We start from the raw sequence: 25410 nt of genomic DNA, 5'->3' as shown, positions 1-25410 counted from the left end.
AAATGTTTCCAAACTGCCCAGCATGATTCATATAAAGGGGTGGGGCTTGAGGTGTATTCTGGGAAAAAACCTCCAAGACCAGAGCACTTTACCACAGCAGATCCACCGAAATCTAATCACAGCCACTTAATGATTCTGATGCAATAAAACAATAACGATACGATGAAATAACGGAGATATAGAGGCAACAATTATTTATTTACTTGTTCATTCATTCATATCTTTTGTTGACTGGGTTAGCCCTGCTAATGCCATTCTAGTAAGGCAGAATTCATACTGACAAGGTAAAGTATGACCAGGTCACCTGGGAATTTCCCCTATTCTTGTTTGGTAAGCGTCATGGAATCTTTTACATCCACCGAGCAATTGCCAACTTAGGTAAGACTGGACCATGGATTTAATGTCTCATTCAAAGCACCCCCCCACCCCACCCCCCAAAAATCACAATCAACTTCAGTTAGTATCAAGCAATACATGTAAGAGCAAGCTTACATCATAAATACACAATACCAGCTGTAACACCAGCAAGCAAAAGAAAGAATTAAAGAAACTACAGCCATAGTCAGCCTTCTATCTTCAAAATATAAAGCACTACACTATCTTGCACAATCTGAAACAGATGGGTAAAACTAAAAACTAGGAAGGAAGCTTACACCATGCTTAAACTGCGGACTTTATACTTATACGATGCCTTTTGATATTCCAATGTCTCTTGGCTTGTCGAACAGTCACTTGGTTACAACATAAAATTATTCTTTTGTACTAATTTATACGACAAAAAAGTTATGCAACAGTTGTGATATATTGTGTTTTACCACACATACAGCTCTTCAAATATTACAAGTCCAGTTGGACTTTCCCGGTAAACAAATGTATAAATAACACAGACTTGAGAGCAAGGTGAAGACATCCAGGACCCACCCCCCAACACACACATGCACACACAAAATGAGCAAATTATTCTTATATTCTCCTTTTATCTTAGTATTTCAAGTTACAAATTTGCAGTGACAAAAAATGTTAACTTTTTTCCACATCTCAGTTACTATTACTTCATTCTACTCACTAGAATGGGTACACACACACACACACACACACACCTACTTACCTATAAATTACACTTATATGACTGCATACCTCAGATATTTTCTTGAGATCAAGTGAAAGAATAAATTCATAAATAATGGCTCAGAAATGTATCTTAGCTCAATTATTTCATAACCATACTGTGCAACTTTCTCTCTACCTTCTGAAGCATTTAAAATATTTCTCTTATAATAACAACTTGTGCATTATCAAGCATTTTCTGAAGGATACAAAATATGAAACTCTCATGACTGCAATTGTTCAGTGACAGCAATCTGTAACAATCTGACAGAAGCCAAACACGTTACAAAGAGTGGACCAAAATACCTCTCAATTTCTTTGCTCAAAAATTCTGGATAAAGCAAAAAATAATGGGGGACAAAAAGGGATAATTTTTAATTATTGTTTTATATATTACTTTAAACAGGTAAACCTAACACGCAATGTGACTCTTATGAGGGATGACACGGGAATGCCGTCTGGTTAAGTGACTTGCACAAAGAAGACAAATGGAAGTGAAAGGATTCAAACCCCTATGCCTTTGATTACAGTAAGCAGTTTAACATGCATACCAGACAACTTCAAATCATTTAAAACTTTAACAGAAAAATAAGTGTCACATGGATACGCATTCTCTGAACAATAAAAACTATAAAACTGCGATTACTGGCATCGGCAGCAAAGAAAACCTTTTAATAGAATAATCCAAAGTACAGTAGGTAAAAACAATAATCCAGGTAAGTGCTTTAGTTTGTCACACTAACAAGCTTCTTCTGACAATAAGAAACATCACTTCCTTCTGTTAAAAACATTTGAAATTCCCTCCTTTCAGTATTATTGGTCCATTTCCCAGAAATACATGATGTCAACAAAATGACCGCAAAATGATCCCCACCATAAACACACAAGAGTATCTAAAAGGATAAATGGGCTGAATATACCTCAAATAAATACATTATAAACCATTATAAAACCATAAAAATGTATAATGAACAACTCAAATACTAAGAGTACGTAAGATACCTACGTAGGTAATTATAAAATGTAAAATAAATCTAAAATAATGAGTGATGACCACAATATACTGAACGCACACATGGCTTGGCAGTATGTAAATATATATATTTATATGTAACTATTATGAAATTTTTAAATCTCTGGAGAGGTAATTTATTTTATTTCATCATTATTTTATCACCATTATTCACAATGGCGACTATATAGCTGCGGTGGTACGGCGATAGCGTTGTTACCTCACAGCAAAAGGTTCTCCCATTTGATTCTCGGCTGGGCTTGGGAGTGCCTTCTGTGTAGAGTCTGCATGTCCTCCCCACGGTTGGGTAGCATTCGAAAGACATGCGTGCGTAAATGGGCATGCCTTCGTTGAAGGTTGGGCGTCGAGCTTGCACCTCGGCGTTTCGTAAAAATCTACTGCCAATCATTAGCGGACCGGAGTTCCGCTGTGGCGACCCCTTACCGGGAAAAAGCCGAAAGACAAACAACAACATTCACAATGGCGACTATACTTTATCATTATATTTATTATTTATCATTATTATTATTAGTATTACATTTTACATCATTCACTATACTTGAATTTCATAATAGTTCAACATAAATAAATATATTTACATACTGCCAAGCCATGTGTGCGTTCAGTATATTGTGGTCATCACTCATTATTTTAGGTTTATTTTACATTTTATAATTACCTACATAGGTATCTTGCGTACTCTTAGTATTTGAGTTGTTAATTATACATTTTTATGGTTTTATAATGGTTTATAATGTATTTATTTGAGGTATATTCAGCCCATTTATCCTTTTAGATATGCTTCAGTCTTGTGTGTTTAGGGTGGGGGTCATTTTGCTGTCATTTTGTTGACATCATGTATTTTTGCAAAATGGACCAATAGTACTGAAAGGAGGGAATTTCAAATGTTTTTAACAGAAGGAAGTGATGTTTCTTATTGTCAGAAGAAGTTTGTCAGTGCGACGAATGAAAGCGCTTACCTGGATTATTAATAAAAGTAAATATCCTCTCTCTAAGCACAAAACTGTCAGTGAAAAGTGAAAAGCAACAAAAGTGAAAAGCAGCAAAAGTAAAAGCATTGACAGTACCACAGCTGGGAAATTTATTACAAAAATAAAGAAAGAATCAAAACAAAGTTACAAAGAATAAATCCTTACAAAACAGTGGTAAGCGCTTTCACCCCTTCATCAGACAACAGTTAAAAATCCCATAATTCATTAAATACTGGAGGTTAGTCACATGATGTTTCAAAATTTCAGTTGTACCCAATAAGGACATAACAATTAGTGCATCAGTACATATTAGCACAGTTATGCAATTAAAGAGACCATACACTAAAGAAATTATAGCCAAGATAAATAAGAAATGTGTAGACCCTTGTATGGTCTATAACTATATATAATAAAAACCTGATAATCCTAGCAACAGCACTATATATCCATATACATATATATATATATATATATACATATATATATATATATATATATATATATATATACATATATATATATATATATATATATATGTATGCAGCTTCTGTGTCATTAGATAAATTACCCCACCTTAATTTCTCAGACAATATTTGTAAAACCAGAAATTTAAAAATATGTTCAGGTCCTGTATTCATGTTGTGCATAACAGTTGCACTATTCTCCTAACATACATGCTTATTTTTTGTGTTTGCCTTCTACCTTTTTGGAAACATTGGCATTTATCCAAAAATTTAGCTTACCAAGAGGGCAACTGGCATCTGGGGCAAGAAACACTGAGGAAAATGGCGTCGGCTGATGCCTTTATACCCGAAGACCAGCAGAGATGACGTCGGGTGAAGTGCGACACCAGCCGAGGCCAGACCCAGACTTTGGAATCCAGCCGACCGAAGGGCTGCCTGACGACAGGACAACCCATTTGTAAGGACTGCAGAGGCTATCCTGTTCGGACATCTACATTTATGGTAGGTACAAAACTGTACTTTTTTTACAACACCAGCAAAGCTGGCAGTTGCTTCATTGCTTATTGCTTGCTCTGACTCAACTTAAAACTTTGTTTGGCAACAGCCCTCATATGACCAGCAATTTAAAAAAACGAGTACGTTTATTCCACCATGTAATGCAGTTATTGAAACATTCCTTGATGTCTGTGACCGAGAACTAAGAGAGAAGTTGGATGTGAGCAAAAATTGCAGCTCTAACACTTTCTATAATTTGAGCGAAGATGAATATCATGCTATGATTGATTTAAAACACATGCATTCTATTGAAATAAGGCCGTCAGACCAGGGAGGGGGAATAGTGGTGATGGATAAACAGCTATATGTTGAACAAATGTTACGATTATTAGATGATGACTCCACATATCAGAATATATCTAACAATGTTGTAAGAAGTCTTATTGATACGGTATCTTTTTTGATGTTTGATTTGTTAATTACTGGTATGATTAATGAGGAATTGTTTGAATACTTTCCGGTCAGTAATCCCACTATACCTGAGATTTATGGCTTACCTAAGATACATAAGCATTTGTCAGTTCCACCCATGCGTCCCATAGTCTCGGGTAAAGGATGGGTTCCTGAACCTCTACCTATTTTTATTGAGAAGAATCTACATCCACTCCTATCTAATTTTGAGACTGTGCTAAGAGATTCTAAGGTTTTTCTTGAAACTCTTAGGACGAAATGGATGAATATAGATACCAACCATTGTTGTTTCTTGGTAACAATGGATATAGAATCATTATTCACGGTGATTCCGAATGATTGGGAAGAGAGACCATAAGGGAACTACTTCACAGTGTAGACTATAACAAGAACAAATGTGACCTCATTTGTGCTTTGTTGGATATAGTACTTACCAATAATGTTTTCTTATTTCAACAACAGAAATACTTACAGAAGGTTGGTGTAGCTATGGCAGAGCCTGCGCGAATAGCTACACCAACCTTTCCTTGGTTCAATGGGAACAAACACATGTGTTAACCAATAGTACATATGGCAGGTATATCGAGTGGTATGTCAGGTCTGTGGATATTTGTTTGCTGTGGAATGGTACAGATGTAGAGCTAAATGCATTTTTCAGTTACCTCAATAATACCACTCAATTTCTTAGACTTACCTCTCAATATTCCATGACTGAAATTGACTTTCTTGACGGCAAAGTAAGAAAAGATGAATTAAACCAGATTAGAACTGGTTTGTTTAGGAAACATGTTAGAAAAAACACATTCCTACATAACACCAGTATGCACCTGAACCACACCAAGGTCAACATCATCAAAGGCCAAGTATACAGGACTATGAAACTGTTTAATGATGATGATGAACTACAAATAGCCCTGGACCTTCTTAAATCTGAGTTTTTAAAAAGGGGCTATGATGCTAGAACTATAGATAGGTGCATTCTAGATGGTTGGAGCAACAGGGCGGGTAGATGTAGACCCTATTATGATACGCACACTACAACTCGAGCAAGCAGGCAAGTCAATGATTGTGATGAGGCAAGGCATATACATACAGACACAGATAACACACTTAGGATGCCACTCCCTTTTGCAAGCAACATAAGTGTAGTATGTGATGTAGTAACCAAAAATTGGGGTATTCTATCCACGATTGACAACCTACAAGGTATAATTGGTACTAAGCCAAGTTTCACTTTTAGGAACAATAGAACATTGAGAAATGAACTATGTTACAGTAATGCCGCAACCGATACTGTCAGTAGATCAGATAGATTGGGCGCATACATGTGTAGAAATTGTGGAGCACGTAAACACATACAGAATGGCAGGACTTTTACCTCGAAGAAATTCAGTCATAGCAGTAATCTCTACGCTGATTGTTCCACATCAAATGTGGTCTACTTCGCCTACTGTGTAGCATGCTACAGTTTCTACATAGGTAAGAGCAATAGATGCCTGAAGGACAGGATCCTGGAACATTATAGGGATGTTAGGAACTGTAAGGAGAATAGTGCGATTGCTATGCACAACATCAATACAGAACCTGAACATATTTTTAAATTTCTGGTTTTACAAATATTGTCTGAGAAATTAAGGTGGGGTAATTTATCTAATGACACAGAAGCTGCTGAGCAAAGATGGATTTATTAGATTTAATGCAGACAAGCCCCAAGAGTTGAATCAAATGGTGTCACTTAAACCTTTTTTAAAAGCTCAACCTTTGAAACATTGATTCTCTTGAATTTTTAGATTTTTAATATGTTACAATACATTTTCTATATATTTTATACATTGTATTTTAGATTGTCTGATTATATATATATATATATATATATATATATATATATATATATATTAACATTTTATATTTCACAAACATTTTTAATGAATGTATCTATATAAGCTGGATGCACTGGTATTGTATATTTATGTATTTTATATATTTATATATATATATATATATATATATATATATATATATATATATATATATGTATATGGATATATAGTGCTGTTGCTAGGATTATCAGGCTTTTATTATATATAGTTATACACCATACAATGGTCTACACATTTCTTATTTATCTTAGCTATAATTTCTTTAGTGTATGGTCTCTTTAATTGCATAACTGTGCTAATATGTACTGATGCTCTAATTATGTCCTTATTGGGTACAACTGAAATTTTGAAACATCATGTGACTAACCTCCAGTATTTAATGAATTATGGGATTTTTAACTGTTGTCTGATGAAGGGGTAGATCCCTGAAAGCGCTTACCACTGTTTTGTAAGGATTTATTCTTTGTAACTTTGTTTTGATTCTTTCTTTATTTTTGTAATAAATTTCCCAGCTGGGGTACTGTCAATGCTTTTACTTTTGTTACCTGGATTATTGTTTTTACCTATTGTAATTTGGATTATTCTATTAGAAGGTTTTCTTTGCTGCCAGACCGGATTCTACTTTTTCATTTTACTTGGTTTCATGTGGCTCTTATTGCTGTTTTGATCACTGGCATTACTGACTGACAATAATAAAAACAAAATTAAGTTAACAAGGGACTGAGCATAAACATAAGACAAAATCAGTGAAGTTCTACAAAACTAGAGACGGGTAAGTAAAAAAGCTATTATAATTCACTTAGAAAGTTACCAGAACAGAATTTGCAACAACATGCATTTCCTGAATATCTGAACAACCAAAACATGTGAAACCAATAAATGGCATTACTGACTGACTATACACTTAACTTTAGTGATTTATCAGAAAATGAAGACAAGATCGAAGATCTAGCAATTAGCATGGAGGATTAAGGCTTTAAGGTCTTAGTGCTGCTTCCTGTAGTCAAGGGTAAAAGGTTTGACTCTTCCTACCTCCATCTGCCTTCTATGTGACTGAGTAAATCATTTAACCAAACAGTGTTAATGGGTTACACATTTACCTGGTTTAAATGATAGAAAACCAAAAAATAGGGTATATGTATGGGACTACATATTCGTGTGCAGTTTCTAAACATTAAGAGCTGAGCCAGATCATGGTCAAACAGGGCCCTAGACAAAGGAATGGTTCAGCCCCCAGCAGACATACCAATATCCCATTACTTGGCTGTCTCTCTCTCAGTTACCATAAAACACTGCTGAAAACTGTCTATAAGCATTCTATTTTTTCCTTCATTTACAAAGATCACGGAATTTTGGATTCAATTTCAAATGGTTATTACAAATTTTACAAAAAACCACTGACAGCCATTTGATGAACAAAAGAAAAATACTCTCACAATGAAAACTGAAAACATGAGCAATAGTAAACTTCTCATCCTCTGAAACTCGCATTTATTGAAAATGCATCTGGCAATCCATTAAACTACAACAGATGTGCAGGGATTCATAGTCAAACAGCATATAGTGAAGCTGTAATTAGGGACTATTTGAAGGGTGCAGGAATTCAAAAGACAAACGTGCAATGAGCTTGCTAACAGCTTGGAACAGCATACTGGACACAAGTGTCTCTGTTTAGAGGGAGCCTAGAAGGACTGTCTGGTGAAATAACTTGGTCAGACTTATACTAGACAAACAAAGGCAGAGGGAATTAAAAGTTGCACTACAGGAAGCAGCTTATTAACAGCTCATAACCTCAAATCATCTGCACTAAGTACTAAACTGTCATAGTCCAACATAAATTTCACACCCTAATGTCTGGAAAAATGAGTTATATTAAAAACACATTCATGGTTAATATTTGAACATTAAAATCATACACTTCATGACATGCAGTTTAGTCATGGACAAATAAACACATTGTCAACAAATAACAAAACAAGGAAACCAAGAATCGTACCCAAAGAGCATGGCTGATATGATGATGCCCCTGTTTACTACAGTCATTTCCATCCTTTACACCATAACTACTCTGGTATGCAGCATACAAGCACAAGCACACAAACAGATGTGACCATCAATTACGGCCCCTTGTAAGGCCCAACAACAGGGACGAGATTTTAGATCTTTTTCTTACATACTCGGAAAATGGCATTAGCAAGCATTTTCTGCAGTATTCAAAGTCTGAAAATTACATGCATGACACTATTACTGACTGTAATCTACAGTAACTTGCCAAAAAGCCTCAAATTTCACAACAAACAGACCAAAATCATTTTCATTTCCTTGTTCAAGAATTCTGAACAAAAACAAAAATAATTTGGGGGGGACCCCAACAAGGCCACATTTTAAATACTTATTTTTAAATCTAGGGGTGACCCACAAATACTGTCTGCGGGATTTGCTTACAGTTGAACTGTAGGCAAATGGAAGTGGGAGGATTCAAACCCCTCAAAGCCAAGTGCCGGACAGCTCTAATTCACTTTTGTTGCATTGACATACACTTTTGGAACAATGAGAACTATGAAATTCTACTAATTTAACAAAAAAAGTCAATGGAACAGAGCATGTTGGAGAGACAGATATGTGCCCCAGAGACTGCCCCTTCTATGGAACAGGTTCCCATCTACATGAAGCTGAGTTTGTCTATTACCCAGTTTAAGCACAACCTAGACCAGTGGGATGGGGAATAGAAATTTACACTGAGCCTGGCACCCATGCCCCTTTTGGGCAGAGGTAGCTGTCAAAAATGTTTGGTCAAAAAGCAGACCTATTTTCAGTATTACAAATGGTTACCACTGAGGACCTTTTTTCTCATTTGAATTGCAGCAATGGGAGAAAGCCACCCGAAGGGTACAACAATCAACCTCAATGTCAACAGTAAATGTACTCTGGCTGAGATAAGTCTAATGCTTTTTCCTGGTTGTGTTAAAGACAGTAATTCACTGTATCAAAATCAAAAGCTGCTATTGCAGGACATAATTAACAGCAAAACTGCCCTGATGTGCATGTAAGAAATTTCACATTATATTAAAATGGCAAGTAAAATCAGTGCTACTAACATCATGATTGCTACTTAGCTAGAGGAACTAATCCTCATATGATGAGGTCTGAAGCAGGAAATATAAAGCATGAAGCTTGCTGTGCTCCTGTGAGAATAAGAGATGCTCTGAGGACTGCAAGAAGATCATATAATCACAGCCACATGGGACACTTGACAGATAAAATAAGCTTCCTCATCCTCAAATGGCATGCATGCATACACTATTGATTTCTAAATGAGACAATTTGCTGTAGTCTAAAAACAGCTGATGCACTGTGATTTGCATACGCACTGCTAAATGTAATAAATAGGACATTATTTTGGCGTTGGTGCATATGGTTTACTTAGGACTAATAGGTGTTTCTTGAACTTTAGAATGCAAACCAAGCTCTTATGAAATCTACATAAAAGCTGGAATGGCAGATACAAAATGAAGGACACACATTTATACAAATGATCTTTTATGTACAGCACAAAACAGATTACAGATTGTTTCATCAGACAGCTGGCCCATCTGTTCTGCCCGCTGCATTACACTGCTGACAGTATATGTCCTCAATCAACAATCCACATTATACCACCTGTCAACAGAACACTTTAATGTATGTCCTACGTGTTCATAAACACAGAGCACTGTTTTTGACTTCACTGTATTTTCGAATGGGTAAGCTATTATGAACTGCTATCACTCTATCTTATTGTGAAAAAACAGAAACATCTTTACAAATGTCCCAGAACTCACCACACCTCATTTTAAACTTTGCACACTTGTTTCACATCTTCCTTACAGCACACTGTAATACACTACACTGACAGACAATTTAAATTTTCCTGAGGTCACTGAATATTTATCTTATGTTTTTCTTTATAATCCCTTCCTTCATAGTACCTTTTATAGTATGCGTGTTTCCTTTTCTTTCTTTCTGTCTGTTTTCTGGTGTAAAATTGGCACTGTTATATTTATCCAGAGAGCATGACTCCTGTCTGTGGATTTGCTGAAATAGCCACAGACAGTATATCAATGAAGTTTTACTAAGTGGCTCTACTGTGAGCTAAATCACTTCCTTTTTCAAGTGATCACATATTTTTAATTCTTATAGCTTTCCCCTCATACCATCTGCCAACCTTTTAAGACAGTAATCTCAAACTTATGGCCATCAGACTTCAAAACAGTATAATTATAGATAAGGGACCACTACCTTCTCTAGTGACACATAATGCATTTCTTTTTGCCTTGTGGATTGTGGCCTTTTGCCTCACAGCTTGTCCTCATACAGCATCAGTGCTTGAGTTTGAGACCACTGTTTTAACATAAAATGACTAGTTCTACGTCTGCTGTCAGTACATCCCCAACAAAACTAAAAAGGCTCTCGAGTTTTGTTATTCAGATCTGACAGTAATAAAAATAATTAAAATTACCCAGAAACCCACTGCTAGAAAGGGCAACTTAAATATTTATTTTTCAACAGAACCGTCTCAAACTCCTTACTAAGGTTTAGGTAGGCCTCGCAAGTCATCCTCTTTCTTCCAGATTACATTATTGGCACTCTCACAGATAAAAATTCTGCTGCAAATGCTGTCTTGGGTTCTAAAACCTTGCCTGCCTTTAAATTTTCAGTCCTTTCAGTTCGAAAATAATCAGTAAGATAAGCTGAATAGGACTGCAGTGGTTTTTTCTGCTTAATTTAATCAAAGGAAATGGCATGCCCAGAGCTAGCCTACATGGCTTGTGTAAAGTCGATGGTTTGTGGCGTCACCTGATCACCAGTGAGATCTTTTAGAATTTGAGTGCAACTCATTTTAGACCCGAGAATACAGTCCATTTTATCATCAGAACTTTGTTCAGGAATGCTTCTTCTCCAAGTATACTGTTCTGTAACCAATTCCCCAATCTAAGTTGCTTTTCAGACTTGGTTAGGTGGCTCCTTTATTTCAGATGTGCTTCCACTGTCACTACAGTCCTTTTGCTTACTCTCCTTAATTGTTATTATGACATTTCATCTCCCACTAGTTGTTCTCTATTTCCTTCATTACAAAACTGCAAAAGGATTTATCCTTACTCTCATCCAAGCTTTCTTCATTATCAGTTTAGGTCCGAGGTATTGTGGAATTCTTTTCCCATTTCATTCTGTTGTAACTGGTAAAGTTTCTTACAATATGCTGCATTTCCTCTTACATCCTAAATCACAGAATTTTCTTTCTCCTGCCTCACCATCACTTTAGGAACTTAGCTTTTAGTTCATTTTATTTTGTTTAACTTTTGCTGTTTACTCTGACTTTGCATGGAGGTATGACTACAGTGTGACTGACAACTTTATGTAATATGCATGTCACCATCATTCAGTATTTACCTGACAGTAACCAATGTTTGGATTTCTAAAAGCATATGCAGTCAGCACTCTTCTAAGAGCTGCAATTCCCATTTCATTCTGAAAAGCAGGGTGCTCAGGAAGTGAGCGATGTAGGTCCCGTTCAATTTCTTCTGTAGCAAGGTTATACTTCCCCATGGACTTCTCCACCAAGTCTTCATAGTAACCAGGATGTGTGGCCATCTCATTAACAGCACCTGTAACAGCACAGGAGAAAGAAACATGTACACCTTTAGTAACATTCTCACAGACTCAATGATGAAGAAACAAAACTATTAGTAATGTTTCCAGAAATTTAAAGATGAGGAAACATACAGCTACTAGCATTCCCACAGATTCAAGGAGGTTTTCCATTTATTAATAAGGTACAACCACATTGTTAATCTGGGTCTCAACTGCAGTGGGGGATAATCCAGACCTCAGGCATAGGTTAGGGACTGGCATAATGTTTAAGGTGTTTACCTCACAGAAAAAAAGTACAGGGTATGATTCTTATCTTTGAGAGAAATTGGACAGGCTTAAAATGGCCCATTTGACAGTTCGTTTAGTACTTACTTATGAACCTATGGAGTCTAAACCATGTAGCTGCACATGAAGCATCAATGCATTGTTTTAATGCAGGTTTCAAATATACATTCATAACACAGATAAAAGCAAAACAGGACATTTATTTAATGACACCTGCTAGTTTGTCATGTGTACCAGAAATTATGTTTGTGCTCACTTTTAATGATTATGTTGTAAGAAATGCTAATAACAGATTTGAAAGCACAGTGTGCATGCGCGCCACACACACACACACACACACACACACACACACACACACACACACACACACTCTAGTGCATACCTCTAGTGCATTTGGCAACACTGAAAGAAGGCTTCAAAAACTGAGTAACAGAGGCAGTCGGTGCTAATCACAGAATCACTCTAACAATGACCATCTAACTATGGTCAATAATGGTACTCGGGTTATTACACGGCTACTCTTGTAAAGGCCCTAGGGCCATTAGCCTAGTAACCTCCTATGAACCTATCAACTACACCTAGGAAATACTTACCTAGAGAATCAGTACAACCCAGGGGAAGTGCTAGTATCCTATAAGCAATACACTAGGAAAGGGATATCTACTTATTTTTTATTTATAGGTTTGTAGGTTTATAGGTGTTTACTAGGCTAATGACCACAAGGGCCTTTTTAAGCCTAGCCATGCTTCCCAAATCTCTAACAAGTTCTGGTTCCCTTGATAAGTTTAAAGCAGGGGCTTGGAAGATGAAACCTTTATAATCAGGGGCCTGGCAGATGAACCATTTACAGGTTGCCTATGTCCACTGTAGACATAGGTGCCAAGCCAGAGATGAATTTCCTGTTCCCATCCAATTGTCCAAGTTGCACTTGAATTGGGTTAGGGAGGAACTATGCTTCACACGGATGGGGAGTCTGTTCCAGAGATGGTGTAGTCTCTGGGATACATATATTTGTCTCTCCAGCAGGTCCTATTTATATACAGGAAAGGTTTAAGCCTTTAGAATTGGAATTCTGGTGCTGTTTGTTTTGCTAATATGCAGGGGGTCCATCAGAGTGGGGTCTGACAATGCCCTGTGTGCCAGGCAGAGATGTCCCCTCAACAGCCTGTAGAAGACAGAATACAGGGATAGGGCCTTGAGGTGGTCTGCATAGGACATTTTACTTTCACCCTGAATTCTTTTAGTAAGGAACCTCTGTGGGTGTTTCAATTGTTGGATATAGCTGGTTGGGTACATACCAAAGGGGGCACTGTACTCAATGATAAGTCTACTTTTCTCAATAAGTCCAGTGGGACCTTTTATATTCAACTGATCTGCCACTAACTCAAGCAAATGGGCCCATGGTATAACGCCTCATGCGAAGGACCACACAGTGAGAAGTGCAGCACCCCGAATATGCTATACTGCAGTGTTAGTATTGGAAAATTAATCCAGCTATCTGCTGTTGTAAATCTGCATCAAAAGCGAGTTTGCTACCTCTGTTGAGTTACAGAAACTGCCTACTATTCCATCTCTAGTCATTTTAGGATCAAAACTCTTACAGATGTTGCATTTTTCTTGATATGAGCCTCATCCAAACAAATAACACAGTGTGTTCCTGTTTTGTGGCAGCATTTTGTGGCCTTATTTGCTATATTTTCTAAGTGTTCTATTCTTCATGATAAAAAAGAAGAATAGAAAAACTAAATAAGCAAGTACCCAACACACAATACTCAGCAATAGCTTCTTAAAATTTGGTTCACATTTCAACAAAAATGAAACAAAGCAACCACTCTTCCTCTACTTAAAAGCAAAACAGAGCAGTTTTCAAATTTCTAATTAATTTTTCGATTTAAATAAATAGTATTTTTGTAATACAAACAAAAGAACTAACAGCAATACTACCTAAAATTCCTACCTAAATTTCTACCAAAAAAATTCAATATAAAACCTTTCTTCTCCATTCTGTCCCTTAATAATACGCCCATTCATGTAGAATCCAATACCAAGCTTTTAGGTGTCACCACTGATAATCAGCTTAAATTTGACTTGCATGTCAATAATTGCATCAAGAAAACTCATTCAAAACTAGGGCTCCAATCGTAACAAGAAATTCCTTACTTCTGAAGCCAAGTTTTATTTTTATTCGTTACAACTCTCCCTTACTTACCTTCTATCTATTCTAATGTACAGCTCTCAAATCCTCACAAACCTAAACTCATCTCTTTTGACCAAACTTGAATCTACCTACAAGGTGGCTAGATTTGCTGCTCAACAAACCTACACATCCCATCACTATCTTTCTCTAAAACACCTTTACTGGCTTGAATTACCTCACCAACTTCTCTTCTCTCAGCTCTAGATCATTCATTCTATCCTATACCAATCTTCTTACTGCCCTACACTATCCCCTCTAATCTCCCATTATTCTCCCTCCGGACCACTCCGAAGCACTGCCCAAGACCTACTACAAATAGACAAACCCAAGTCTAAATTTGGACATAACTTGTACAGTTACCACCTTGCTACTGCCTGGAATAAGCTTCCACTTCAAATCAGGACCCTTACATGTCCTAAACAATTTAAGACAGCCACTAAAGAATACTTCACAAGTCACTGGTCTTGTCACTGCAACCTCCCTCCCTAAACACTCCTTACATCCCATACCTTTCACTACTGCCTGTCCAGAGCTCACTCTTCTCCCTAGCTCCCTCCAATCTTTCCCTAACTACCCTCTCTTACTGTTTTCTCCAAACTATAAAGGTAACTGTCTCAGAGAAGCATTAAACAGTAATTCCCCTTCCTCTATCACAAAACAGGGTTTTCTGTAACCACCTACCCTAAAAACTACTATTGTTCCTTTTTATATATACTGTTAAAGTCTTTGTTATACATTGTCAATAGTCAGGAGTGTAGCAATGAATCACTACTAATTGCTTTGTAAAACTCCTGTAATTGCTATGTAATTACTATTAATCCCTATGTATAAAGAAAAAAATGTAAAATATGTTGGAGCTTTTCTCTCCGGACCTCTGATAAAAAGGGGCTTTTCAGTTTAATCGGACAAATCTGGTAAACAAATGTAAAATAAATAAAACACAATAAATTCTGAGAAAGAATAAATAAAAGTGTAGAAATATGGTGAGAAAATGATGCCGAGCTCTTCAAGTAAAAGGAATGTAAAAAATAATGCAGTAATTTCAGCTCACAGTGAAGTACAATTCCAAAAAGCATTATTGGGGGAGAGGAAGATTATCTGACAGTAGAATTAATCCACTACACTGAGAGCATGAGACCCAGTCTGAAGAATAGAATTTCTACAAGGATACAGACTCGATGGCGACAGCACATATGAGGGCAATGTTCATAAAAAATGATGGAAAGTTATGGACGCAATTTTAATTATGACAGAAAAGCTCAAGTAAAACACACACACACACACACACATACAATGTGATCATTTTTTCGGTTTGGTGGTAGAGGTCGGCAACATTTTAAGAGAAAAAAGGCTGTTCCTAATGATGAGGAAGTAGGATAAAAGTAACAGTGGAATTCAACCATGCCTGAGAAAGAATTAAGGAAAGCAGGTAGGCTGACGGGTCCTTTGGATCAATGAATGAGCTAATAAGGTGGGAGGAACAGTAATTAGGACTGTTCACAGAGATCCATGCGATGTAACAGAAGTAAACAGGATATATTACTGTGCAGCTAAATTAATAACTGATAAAGTTCTACCACAAGAGCACAGGGTAGTGAGGCAAAGGAAGGGGAGAAATCGAATACCATCATGGAAATATCGAACAGAGAAAAATATAAAGCAATTAAGACAAGAAATGTCACTGTTAGAAGGCTATAGAAGAGGGAACAGATCAATAAAAATACTAAGATAGATAGATGTGATAAAAGTAGTGTGCAGTATTAGAACAGACCAGGATCTATCTTGTACTACTGCAAATAATAAATTAGAAATTTCAGCACAGGCGGAAAAACTTAGAAGATGCATAGGTAAATATAAAGGAAAAGTGCAAAACAGGCAATTTAGTGATGACTCAAAGTTTTATAGAGAATTTGGAAACAAGGTAAAAGGAATTGAAAGACAGATAAAAAAAGAAGAAATAGATACATTTTGGAGAAGTATCTATGAAGATCCTGTGGAACACAACAAAGATGCTAAATGGATAAATGAAGTAAAAGAAAGAATAAGTTTAATAGAAGAGGGAATAGCTCAACAAATCTTCCCCAGTTTTGGAGTGATTGATTGGCCCCAAAACATGTTGGATAGATTAGATATTAAAACAAGAAGGATGCTTTATGCTAACCAAATGATCTACAAAAATCATTGTATACCAAGATTATATATTCCCCGTTCCAAAGGAGGGATGGGCCTCCTTGAAATTGATTACATGTCAGATTTGCAATCGTGGGAATCCACACATATCTGCTGACATCACGAGACTTAAATGTAGTGAGTTTTGAAACATGAGGAGAATAAATCTAAGATTATTTCCCTGCTTATCCTAGCAGAAGCATATCAGCGTCAAGCAAGAATGGAAATCAAACCAGCAGTAGATAAAAATCAGGCAGCAACTGAATCTGCCAAAAAACAAAAGAAAGAATATAAGGTGAAGGATCAGATGAAAAAGCAAGAAATGTGGAAAATGCACAAATACAGTTGCAAGTATAAAAAACTTCTGGAAGAACCTCATGTTGATCAGGAATGAACGCAGGAATGGTTAAGGAGAGGTGAATTCAAACCATGAGATGAAAGGTTAATATTGGCGGCTCAAGATAGTGGGCTACATGCACAATGATTTACAAAGTCCATTGAACATGTGGGAGAAACAGACAAATGTAGGTTTTGCAAAACTAAACTGGAAACAGTTGCACACCTCGTTGCTGGTTGCGACATACTAATGGCAGAAAGACTGTATACTGAAGGCACAATAATGTGGCGAGACTGCTGTACTGGGGATTGCACAAACATTATGGTTTTGAAGTGCATGAAAAGTACTGGAAACATGAGCCACAAAGCATCACTGATGAAGTCTACATCACATGGGATCATCCATTACACACAATTCAAAAGATAGATGCTAGAAAACTGGATATAGTGGTCCAGGAAAAGAAGACAAAAGTAGCATTGAACATTGAAATTGCCACACCCAGTGACTGCAGTGTCCTGCGCACAGAGAGACAAAGTTATAAAATATCAGGATCTGCATGCAAGCAGAAAGGAGAGCAATGTGGAAGAAATATACACACATAGTTCCAATAGTAGTAGGAGCAACGGGTCTTATAAAAAGAGTCGAAATTCTTACTTAGATATGCTATCAATACATGTAACTCCGTGCAAACTGCAGAAGGAGTCATTACTGGGCACATTGTGGGTGCTGCAGAGAGCACTTTTGGCTGACATCAAAGAGTGAAACAATATTAATTTCATGAACTTTAATCGTACTTTGTCTTAGGAATGGGGTCCATTCCGGTCATTGCATTAGAAACCCAAGGGATTTGGAGAAATTAAAAAGAAGTGGGAGGAACATGTATACAGTGGGTGGGGCAAGTTGTCCTTGTATTATATTAAATTTCTTTCCGTTTCTGTACTTTTGTAACCTTGGGTATCCTGCTGCATTCTGGATCAGATTAAAATCATGGCTCTTTCACTAAGACTTCAGTCCGCATCCGGGCAGTAAACGCCATGTACTAGAAGTACACAAGTAATACTTTGCTACATAGGATTCAGTTATAGCATACCTTGGCAATATCCAAGAGGCCAAAGAGAAAAAGTAAAAATAATAATTAAAAAAAAAACAAAACAAAAAAAAAAAACGCAACAATCAAAAACACTGCACTCAAGATATGAAAAGAAACAAATCACAACATGCGATGCAACTGACTGCAGTTTGTGTGGAAAAGCCACTTCATAGGTAGGTTCATAAGTATATGGTTCAAGAGAACATTAAGGAGCATAGCCCAATTGCCTTGGAGTACTGTCTAGTTAACTGACTTGCTCAGTCACAAAGTAGGCAAATGGCACCTGAGGGAATCAAACCTTAGACTACAGAAAGCAGCCCACAGTCTTAATTCTCTGTGATAACTGCCAGACAAGAAACATCATCTCTAGGTAGGCTTGAACCACCAACCTTCCAGTTAACAGCCAAACATACTCATAACTGCACCACAGAGAAAAAATTAATACAATAACCTGAGATAGAAACAGAACTGGCAGACTTCCAAACTTCCAGCACCAGAGGTGAGATTGCTACCTGTTGATCTACTGATACTTCAAAATGATATTCTGCTGAATCTCTCTTAAAACAAAGAAATTAAAAACCTCCTTCAGAGAGCAAAGAGGGAAGTTCCAGAAAACCAAGATACTCGCACTGAAAAATGTGATCCTCACCCTACCACCAAAGGTTTCTGTCTAGACCTTGAACCATCAGAATCCTTAGTTGAAGGTAAAAGGCAGGAGTAAAGCGGAGTAGAGATCACTAGTACAGGAATGCATGACAGAGTATCCCATAGGGACTCTACCTTCTGACTGCCAGTTAGTGTAAAGGTAAAGACAGATGACAGCACAGAGAGACAATCAAGCATCATACACACTTGTTTCATGGAAGCCTACAAATAAAACAAACAGACCAACTGAGAATAAATCTGAACTCTTACTTCCCTAAAATGTGCACTCATTTATTTTTTTCTATAACATACCTGATAGTAGTAACCAAAGTTCTCCCCTCATGCTTTCTGGAATGCCTTTCTGTACAAGATCTCTAGTTTTCTCTGTACGATACATGCAAACACCCTGGCCATACTCTGCAAAGTTTGTCTTCCAAGCCTGCTCTTTGAGGTACTCTTTTGCCTGAGGAAGAAGAAATTAAAAGTTACTATAAAAAGCTACCACAAACATGTTTCCCTGAGAACACAACAATGAAAACAATTTCAGCACTTTATCAGTTCTTTCTTGTTTTTTTTTTGTCATAATAGAACTGAAAGGGCATGCAATTCTGTATAAGAAGCCTTATTAAGGCAGTATGACTTTTGTAATAACAAATGCAATTAAGCTAGAGTATTTTTTACAGCAAAAATATAGTTACATATGCTGCAGACTCAGCACTACAAACTGCACATAGCTACTCTTACTGGTTATTCCTTACTAACCACCAAAAATAGTTTGTGTGCTATTGTATTAATATCATCAAAGTTTTTTCAACAAATTTATAATTTATTCCAAACCCATTAAGTGATTTTCTGATATTAACTGTAATTATATAATAAGAAGGATATTTTAGGAAGAGTAAAAATTTACATAACTTTCACATATTACTTATTGAAACAGCATTATTTACACTTGTGCCAGACGTACAGATACACTGATAAACCAATTCATTACAGGAAAAAAAGCAAAACCTATTTCATGAAGCTGACAAACAAAAGAAACAGTGAACAAAGTTAAAAAAAAAACCACATTGAGGCCTGTATTAAGAAAAAAATCCAATGCACTGTAACTTCAAAGTTCATGGCAGAAATGTTCTACAGACATTGAGGAGTGCAGTCCGAAGACAGAATCGCACTACACTGACTATGGCCATATAATGTGCAAAAATAAATAAGGCTACACCTACCTACATGGCACATCCCCATGCCATTACCATGGCACTACTGTGAGACACACAGCAGCACATTCTGAGTCACCACTACATCCAAGTATCCCAGAAATGTAGCAAGCAGCTGGTTATGACACACATGACATGAGTGGCACAGAAAGGCTGCTTGGACAGAAAGTACAGTTGTGTACACTTACCATAAATGTAGATGTTCAAGTGTATTCACTGTTGCAGTCATCACATTTGGTTATCTGCTTGCAGTAGCCCTCAATCGGCCTGATTATCAAAGTCTTGGGTCCTGCGTCGGTTGCTGTCTCATCTTCCATTATGTCAGGTAGTCAGGGGTATAAAGCATGCAGCCGACGCCATTACATCAGTTTTATACCTACATGGCACATCCCCATGCCATTACCATGGCACTACTGTGAGACACACAGCAGCACATTCTGAGTCACCACTACATCCAAGTATCCCAGAAATGTAGCAAGCAGCTGGTTATGACACACATGACATGAGTGGCACAGAAAGGCTGCTTGGACAGAAAGTACAGTTGTGTACACTTACCATAAATGTAGATGTTCAAGTGTATTCACTGTTGCAGTCATCACATTTGGTTATCTGCTTGCAGTAGCCCTCAATCGGCCTGATTATCAAAGTCTTGGGTCCTGCGTCGGTTGCTGTCTCATCTTCCATTATGTCAGGTAGTCAGGGGTATAAAGCATGCAGCCGACACCATTACATCAGTTTTTTCTTGCCCCAGATGTCAGGTACCCCCTTAATAAGAAGCTATTAAATATAAATATGCAAGGTTATAGCTCCAACAAAAAAGCAAATACACCAAAAAGCTTTAAAGCATAGTAAAAGAGAATAGAGGTATAGCCAAAAGAAGTCAGGGGGCTGGAGGGAAGGTAACAAGGACTGCAATAGTGAATACACTCAAACATCTACATTTATGGTAAGTGTACACAACTGTACTATGTTCTTCATGTTTCATTGTTGCAATCATCACATTTGGCTAGATTCCCAAAACTAAGGATGGGAGGAGGAATTTAGATAGCATTAGGACCAGCTATAAGCCCCTGCAAGACTGCAGTGGCAAAACTAGCTCTGGATTTAGAGAAAATAGGCAAATGGTAATGCTTGGTGAAGGTATATACAGAACTCCAGGTAGCAGCTTCTAGGATGTCCCTGGTAGGGACACCTCTGAGAAAGGCTGTAGAGGTAGATGCAGCTCTGGTTGAGTGTGGTCTTATCCCCTGTGGGATAGGTTTTCCATGGTGCTTATAGCAGAAATTAATGCAATGGTCTATCCATTTAGAAATGGTTTGCTTTGAAATGGCCTTCCCCTCTGCCCCTGCAGCAAATGCCGCCAGCAGTTGTTCAGATTTCCTTTGAGGTTTAGTCTTGTCCAAGTAAAATCTAAGTTGCCTGTGCACATCTAAGGAGTGCAGTATCCATTCCCCTTTGTTCTGTGGATTAGAAAATAAGGTTGGCAAATTAATGGACTGATTAAGGGCCACACTGGATACCACCTTGGGCATGAAGGAGGGGTTGGTCCTGAGGGACACCCTGTCCACATGAAAGATGATGAAAGGCTCCACTGCCATAAGGGCCTGTAATTCAGATACCCTTCTTGCTGAAGTGATGGCTAAAAGGAAGGCTGTTTTCCAAAAAAGGCATTTCAACTCTGCATTTGCAGCTGGCTCAAAAGGAGGTAGAGTGAGTTTTTCCAATACAAAGTTAAGGTCAAAGGCTGGAGTTGTGGCTCTCCTGGGTGATCTTAAGTTTTTAACCCCTCTGAGGAAAGTACAGTTGTGTACACTTACCATAAATGTAGATGTTCGAGTGTATTCACTGTTGCAGTCATCACATTTGGGTTATCTGCTTGCAGTAGTCCTCAGTTGGTCTGATTAACAAAGTCTTGGGTCCTGCATTGGTTGCTGTCTCTTCTTCCGTGATGTCAGGTAGTCAGGGGTATAAAACATGCAGCAGACTGCATTACATCAGTTTTTCTTGCCCCAGATGTTAGGTGTCCCCATAATGGGAAGCAATAAAATAAATATAAATATATACAAGGATATACCTCCAATAAAAAAACAAATACACCAAAAAGCTTTTAAACATAGTAAAGGAGAGTACAGGTATAGCCAGGAAAACTCAGGGGGCTGGAGGGAGGGTAACCAGGACTGCAACAGTGAATACACTCAAACATCTACATTTATGGTAAGTGTGCACAATTGTACTATGTTCTTCGTGTTTCACTGTTGCAGTCATCACTTTTGGGTAGATTCCCAAAGCTAAAGATACGAGGAGGAATTTAGATAGCATTAGGACCACCTATAAGGCCCTGCAAGACTGCAGTGGCAATGCCAGCTCTGGATTTAGAGAAAATTGGCAAATGGTAATGTTTGGTGAAAGTATGTACAGAACTCCAGGCAGCAGCTTCTAGGATGTCCCTGGTGGGGATGCCTCTGAGAAAGGCTGTAGAGGTAGATGTAGCCCTGGTAGATTGGGGTCTGATCCCCTGTGGGATAGGTTTTCCATGGTGTTTGTAGCAGAAATGAAAACAATGGCCTATCCATTTGGAAATGGTTTGCTTTGAAACAGCCTTCCCCTCTGCCCCTGCAGCAAAAGCCACCAGCAGTTGTTCAGATTTCCTTTGTGGTTTAGTCCTGTCCAAGTAAAATCTAAGTTGTCTGTGCACATCTAAGGAGTGCAGTATCCACCCCCCCCCTTGTTCTGTGGATTACGAAAGAAGGTTGGCAAATGGATGGACTGATTAAGTGCCACACTGGATACCACCTTGGGCTTGAAGGAGGGATTGGTTCTGAGGGACACCCTGCCCGCATGAAAGACGAGGAAAAGCTCCACTGCCATAAGGGCCTGTAATTCAGATATCCTCCTTGCTGAAGTGATTGCTAAAAGAAAGGCTGTTTTCCAAGAAAGGAATTTTAAATCTGCACTAGCAACTGTCTCAAAAGGAGGAAGTGCGAGTTTCTCCAAAACAAAGTTAAGGTCCCAGACAGGTGTTGGGGCTCTCCTGGGTGGTCTTAAATTTTTGGCCCCTCCGAGGAACTGATTGAGCAGTGGATGAGAGAAGAGTGGAGGTTCTGTGTTATAATGAGCTGAAATGGCTGATGCGTGAATTTTGATGGAGGAAACAGACAAGCCCTTGTGAAGCATCTCATTTAAGTATTGTAAAATCTGAGGTAAGTTGGGCGCTGCTGTGCTCATCCCTAGGGATTGGTTCCAGGCATAGAATCTTTTCCATTTTTCAGCATAAGATTTTCTAGCACTAGGCCTCCTTGCCTCTAAAATGATACCCATCACTGGTTTACTGAGGGAAGGTAAAGGAGAGATTAGGTAATTAGCCAGGCTGCTAGGTTCAGGGTTTGAAGCTGAGGGTGCAGAATCTGGTTCTCCTGTTAAGACAACAGGGTAGGGGTCTGAGGCAGGTGCCATGGGGCCAACAGTGACACACTGCACAAGAGAGAGTACCAGTGTTGGCGTGGCCAGTCTGGTGCAATCAATATCATCCTTGGTTTGTCCTGTTTGATCTTTAGTAGTACTTTGGAGAGGAGAGGCAGAGGAGGAAAGGCATAAACTGATAGGTTTTTTCCAAATGAAGGACAGGCATCCACTTTCCAAGCTTGTTTGTGAGGAGTCCTTGTGCAAAATTTGTCTAATTGGTAGTTCTGGGTGGAGGCAAACAGGTCTATATCCGGGCTCCCCCATTTGTTTATCAACATGTTGAAAGTCTTTGGCTCCAGTTTCCACTCGTGTGGGTCCATGAGGTTTCTGCTTAGTCTGTCTGCCAGTGTAATTAGATTTCCTGGCAGGAACTGAGCTTGTAGATGCACTTGGTAGCTCAAGGCTGTGTTCCACAGAGCCATGGCTAGTCTGCACAGGGGGTAAGAATGTGTACCCCCTGCTTGTTTATGTACCACATGACAGTGGTGTTGTCTGTCCTTACCATTAATTGACCTGGAAGAATGAGGTCCTTGAAGGCTGTCAGAGCACTCTGTGCATTTCTTTCTGATTGATATGCAGGTGCATTTGACTTGGGTTCCATTTGCCCTGAATGCACTTCCCTGCCAGGTGAGCCCCTCATGCATAATCTGTCTGTTGTTAGGGTTTGGGTGGCAGGGTGTACAGTGAATGGTAGTCCCTTGTTTTGGTGGCAGGCCTCTGCCCACCAAAGGAACTCTAATTGTAGGCAAGGTATGATAGGAATCACTGCTTCTAGGTCCTGAGAATGTTGACACCATAGGCTTTTTAGATACCACTTTAGTTTCCTCATATGCAGTCTTGCATATGGAATTAGGAGAATGCAGGAGGCCATGAAGCCCAAGGCTTGCAGTATTTGCCTTGCAGATAGCAGGGTTTTTGTGGCCATTAGTTTGAAGTAAGCTGTCAAATGAATTTGTTTCTCTGGCGTGAGGAAAGCCATCTGGGAAGTTGTGTTCAAGCTTGCTCCCAGGAATATAATTTGTTGACAGGGTACCAGATGTGATTTCTTTTCATTTATGGTGTACCCCAGACAAGTTAGCACCTTGTGGACAAATGCCAGATGATTCAAAAGTATGTCCTGGCTTTCTGCCTGAATTAGAAAATCGTCCAGGTATGGGTATATTTGAATATTTCTTTTCCTGCAAAATGCAATGATTGGAGCTAGGCACTTTGTGAATACCCTGGGCGCAGTAGATAAGCCAAAGGGCAGTGCAGAGAACTGATAGTGCATGTAGCCTGCTTTGAAGCGTAGGTATCTTCTGCAAGATTCCCTGATTGGGGTGTGCAGGTAGGCTTCCTTTAAATCCAGTGTTTCCAAACAAGCATTCTTGCCTAGCACAGGAAGCAACTGTTGAAGAGTTAGCATCTTGAATTTTGGGATCACCAAAAAGGTGTTTAGGATAGAAAGGTCCAGGATAGGATGCCATGAGTCGTCTTTTCTGGGTACCAGGAAAAGTCCAGAATAAAAACCTTGCCCCTTTTCCTCTTCTGGTACAGTTTGAATAGCCCTTATGCTTAAGAGAGAGAGAACTTCCTTTTGAGCCTCTGCCCATTGATTGGGGGGGGGGGGTAGCTCTGGCCAACCGTTTGGGGTTGGTAACATGTGGAAGTGAAATCTATATCCTTGGGAAACTATATTTAAAACCCATTTGTCCTGGGTAATTAGTTCCCAGTTTTTTGCCTGCACAGCAATCTTTACCCCTAAAGGAGCAGTCAGTTGAGAAGGGCTTGGAAGATTTAACGTTACGTCACTGAGACAGTTTACCATAGGGGGGAGTCTTACTACTCCCTGATTTGGAAGTGGGAGCCCCCCACTGCCTAGTGCTGTGCGTACCTTGAGACTGAAGCCTGGGTGTTATGCTGGTTCTGGGTTTGGACTGAGAAGGCCTGGAAGAGGCAGGAAAGGACCAATTCTTA

The 25410-nt window shown here is 38.4% G+C and overlaps 1 protein-coding gene across 2 annotated transcripts in view; it reads right to left on the bottom strand.

Moving 5' to 3' along the window:
* Positions 1-25410, bottom strand: part of TBC1D9 (TBC1 domain family member 9) — a 790231-nt gene that overhangs the window by 338912 nt on the left and 425909 nt on the right. For both annotated transcript variants that reach the window (XM_044062283.1, XM_044062284.1), the window contains exons 9-10: positions 19088-19238; positions 11852-12066 (exon numbers count right to left, since the gene is read on the bottom strand). In XM_044062283.1, the coding sequence (XP_043918218.1) occupies positions 11852-12066; positions 19088-19238 (366 nt within the window). The remainder of the gene's footprint in view (positions 1-11851; positions 12067-19087; positions 19239-25410) is intronic.

This window comes from Protopterus annectens, chromosome 2.part1 (assembly GCF_019279795.1).
Source record: "Protopterus annectens isolate FY-2018-M chromosome 2.part1, PAN1.0, whole genome shotgun sequence".
Classification (NCBI taxonomy): Eukaryota; Metazoa; Chordata; order Ceratodontiformes; family Protopteridae; genus Protopterus; species Protopterus annectens.
This window is presented reverse-complemented; position numbering and strand designations above follow the sequence as displayed.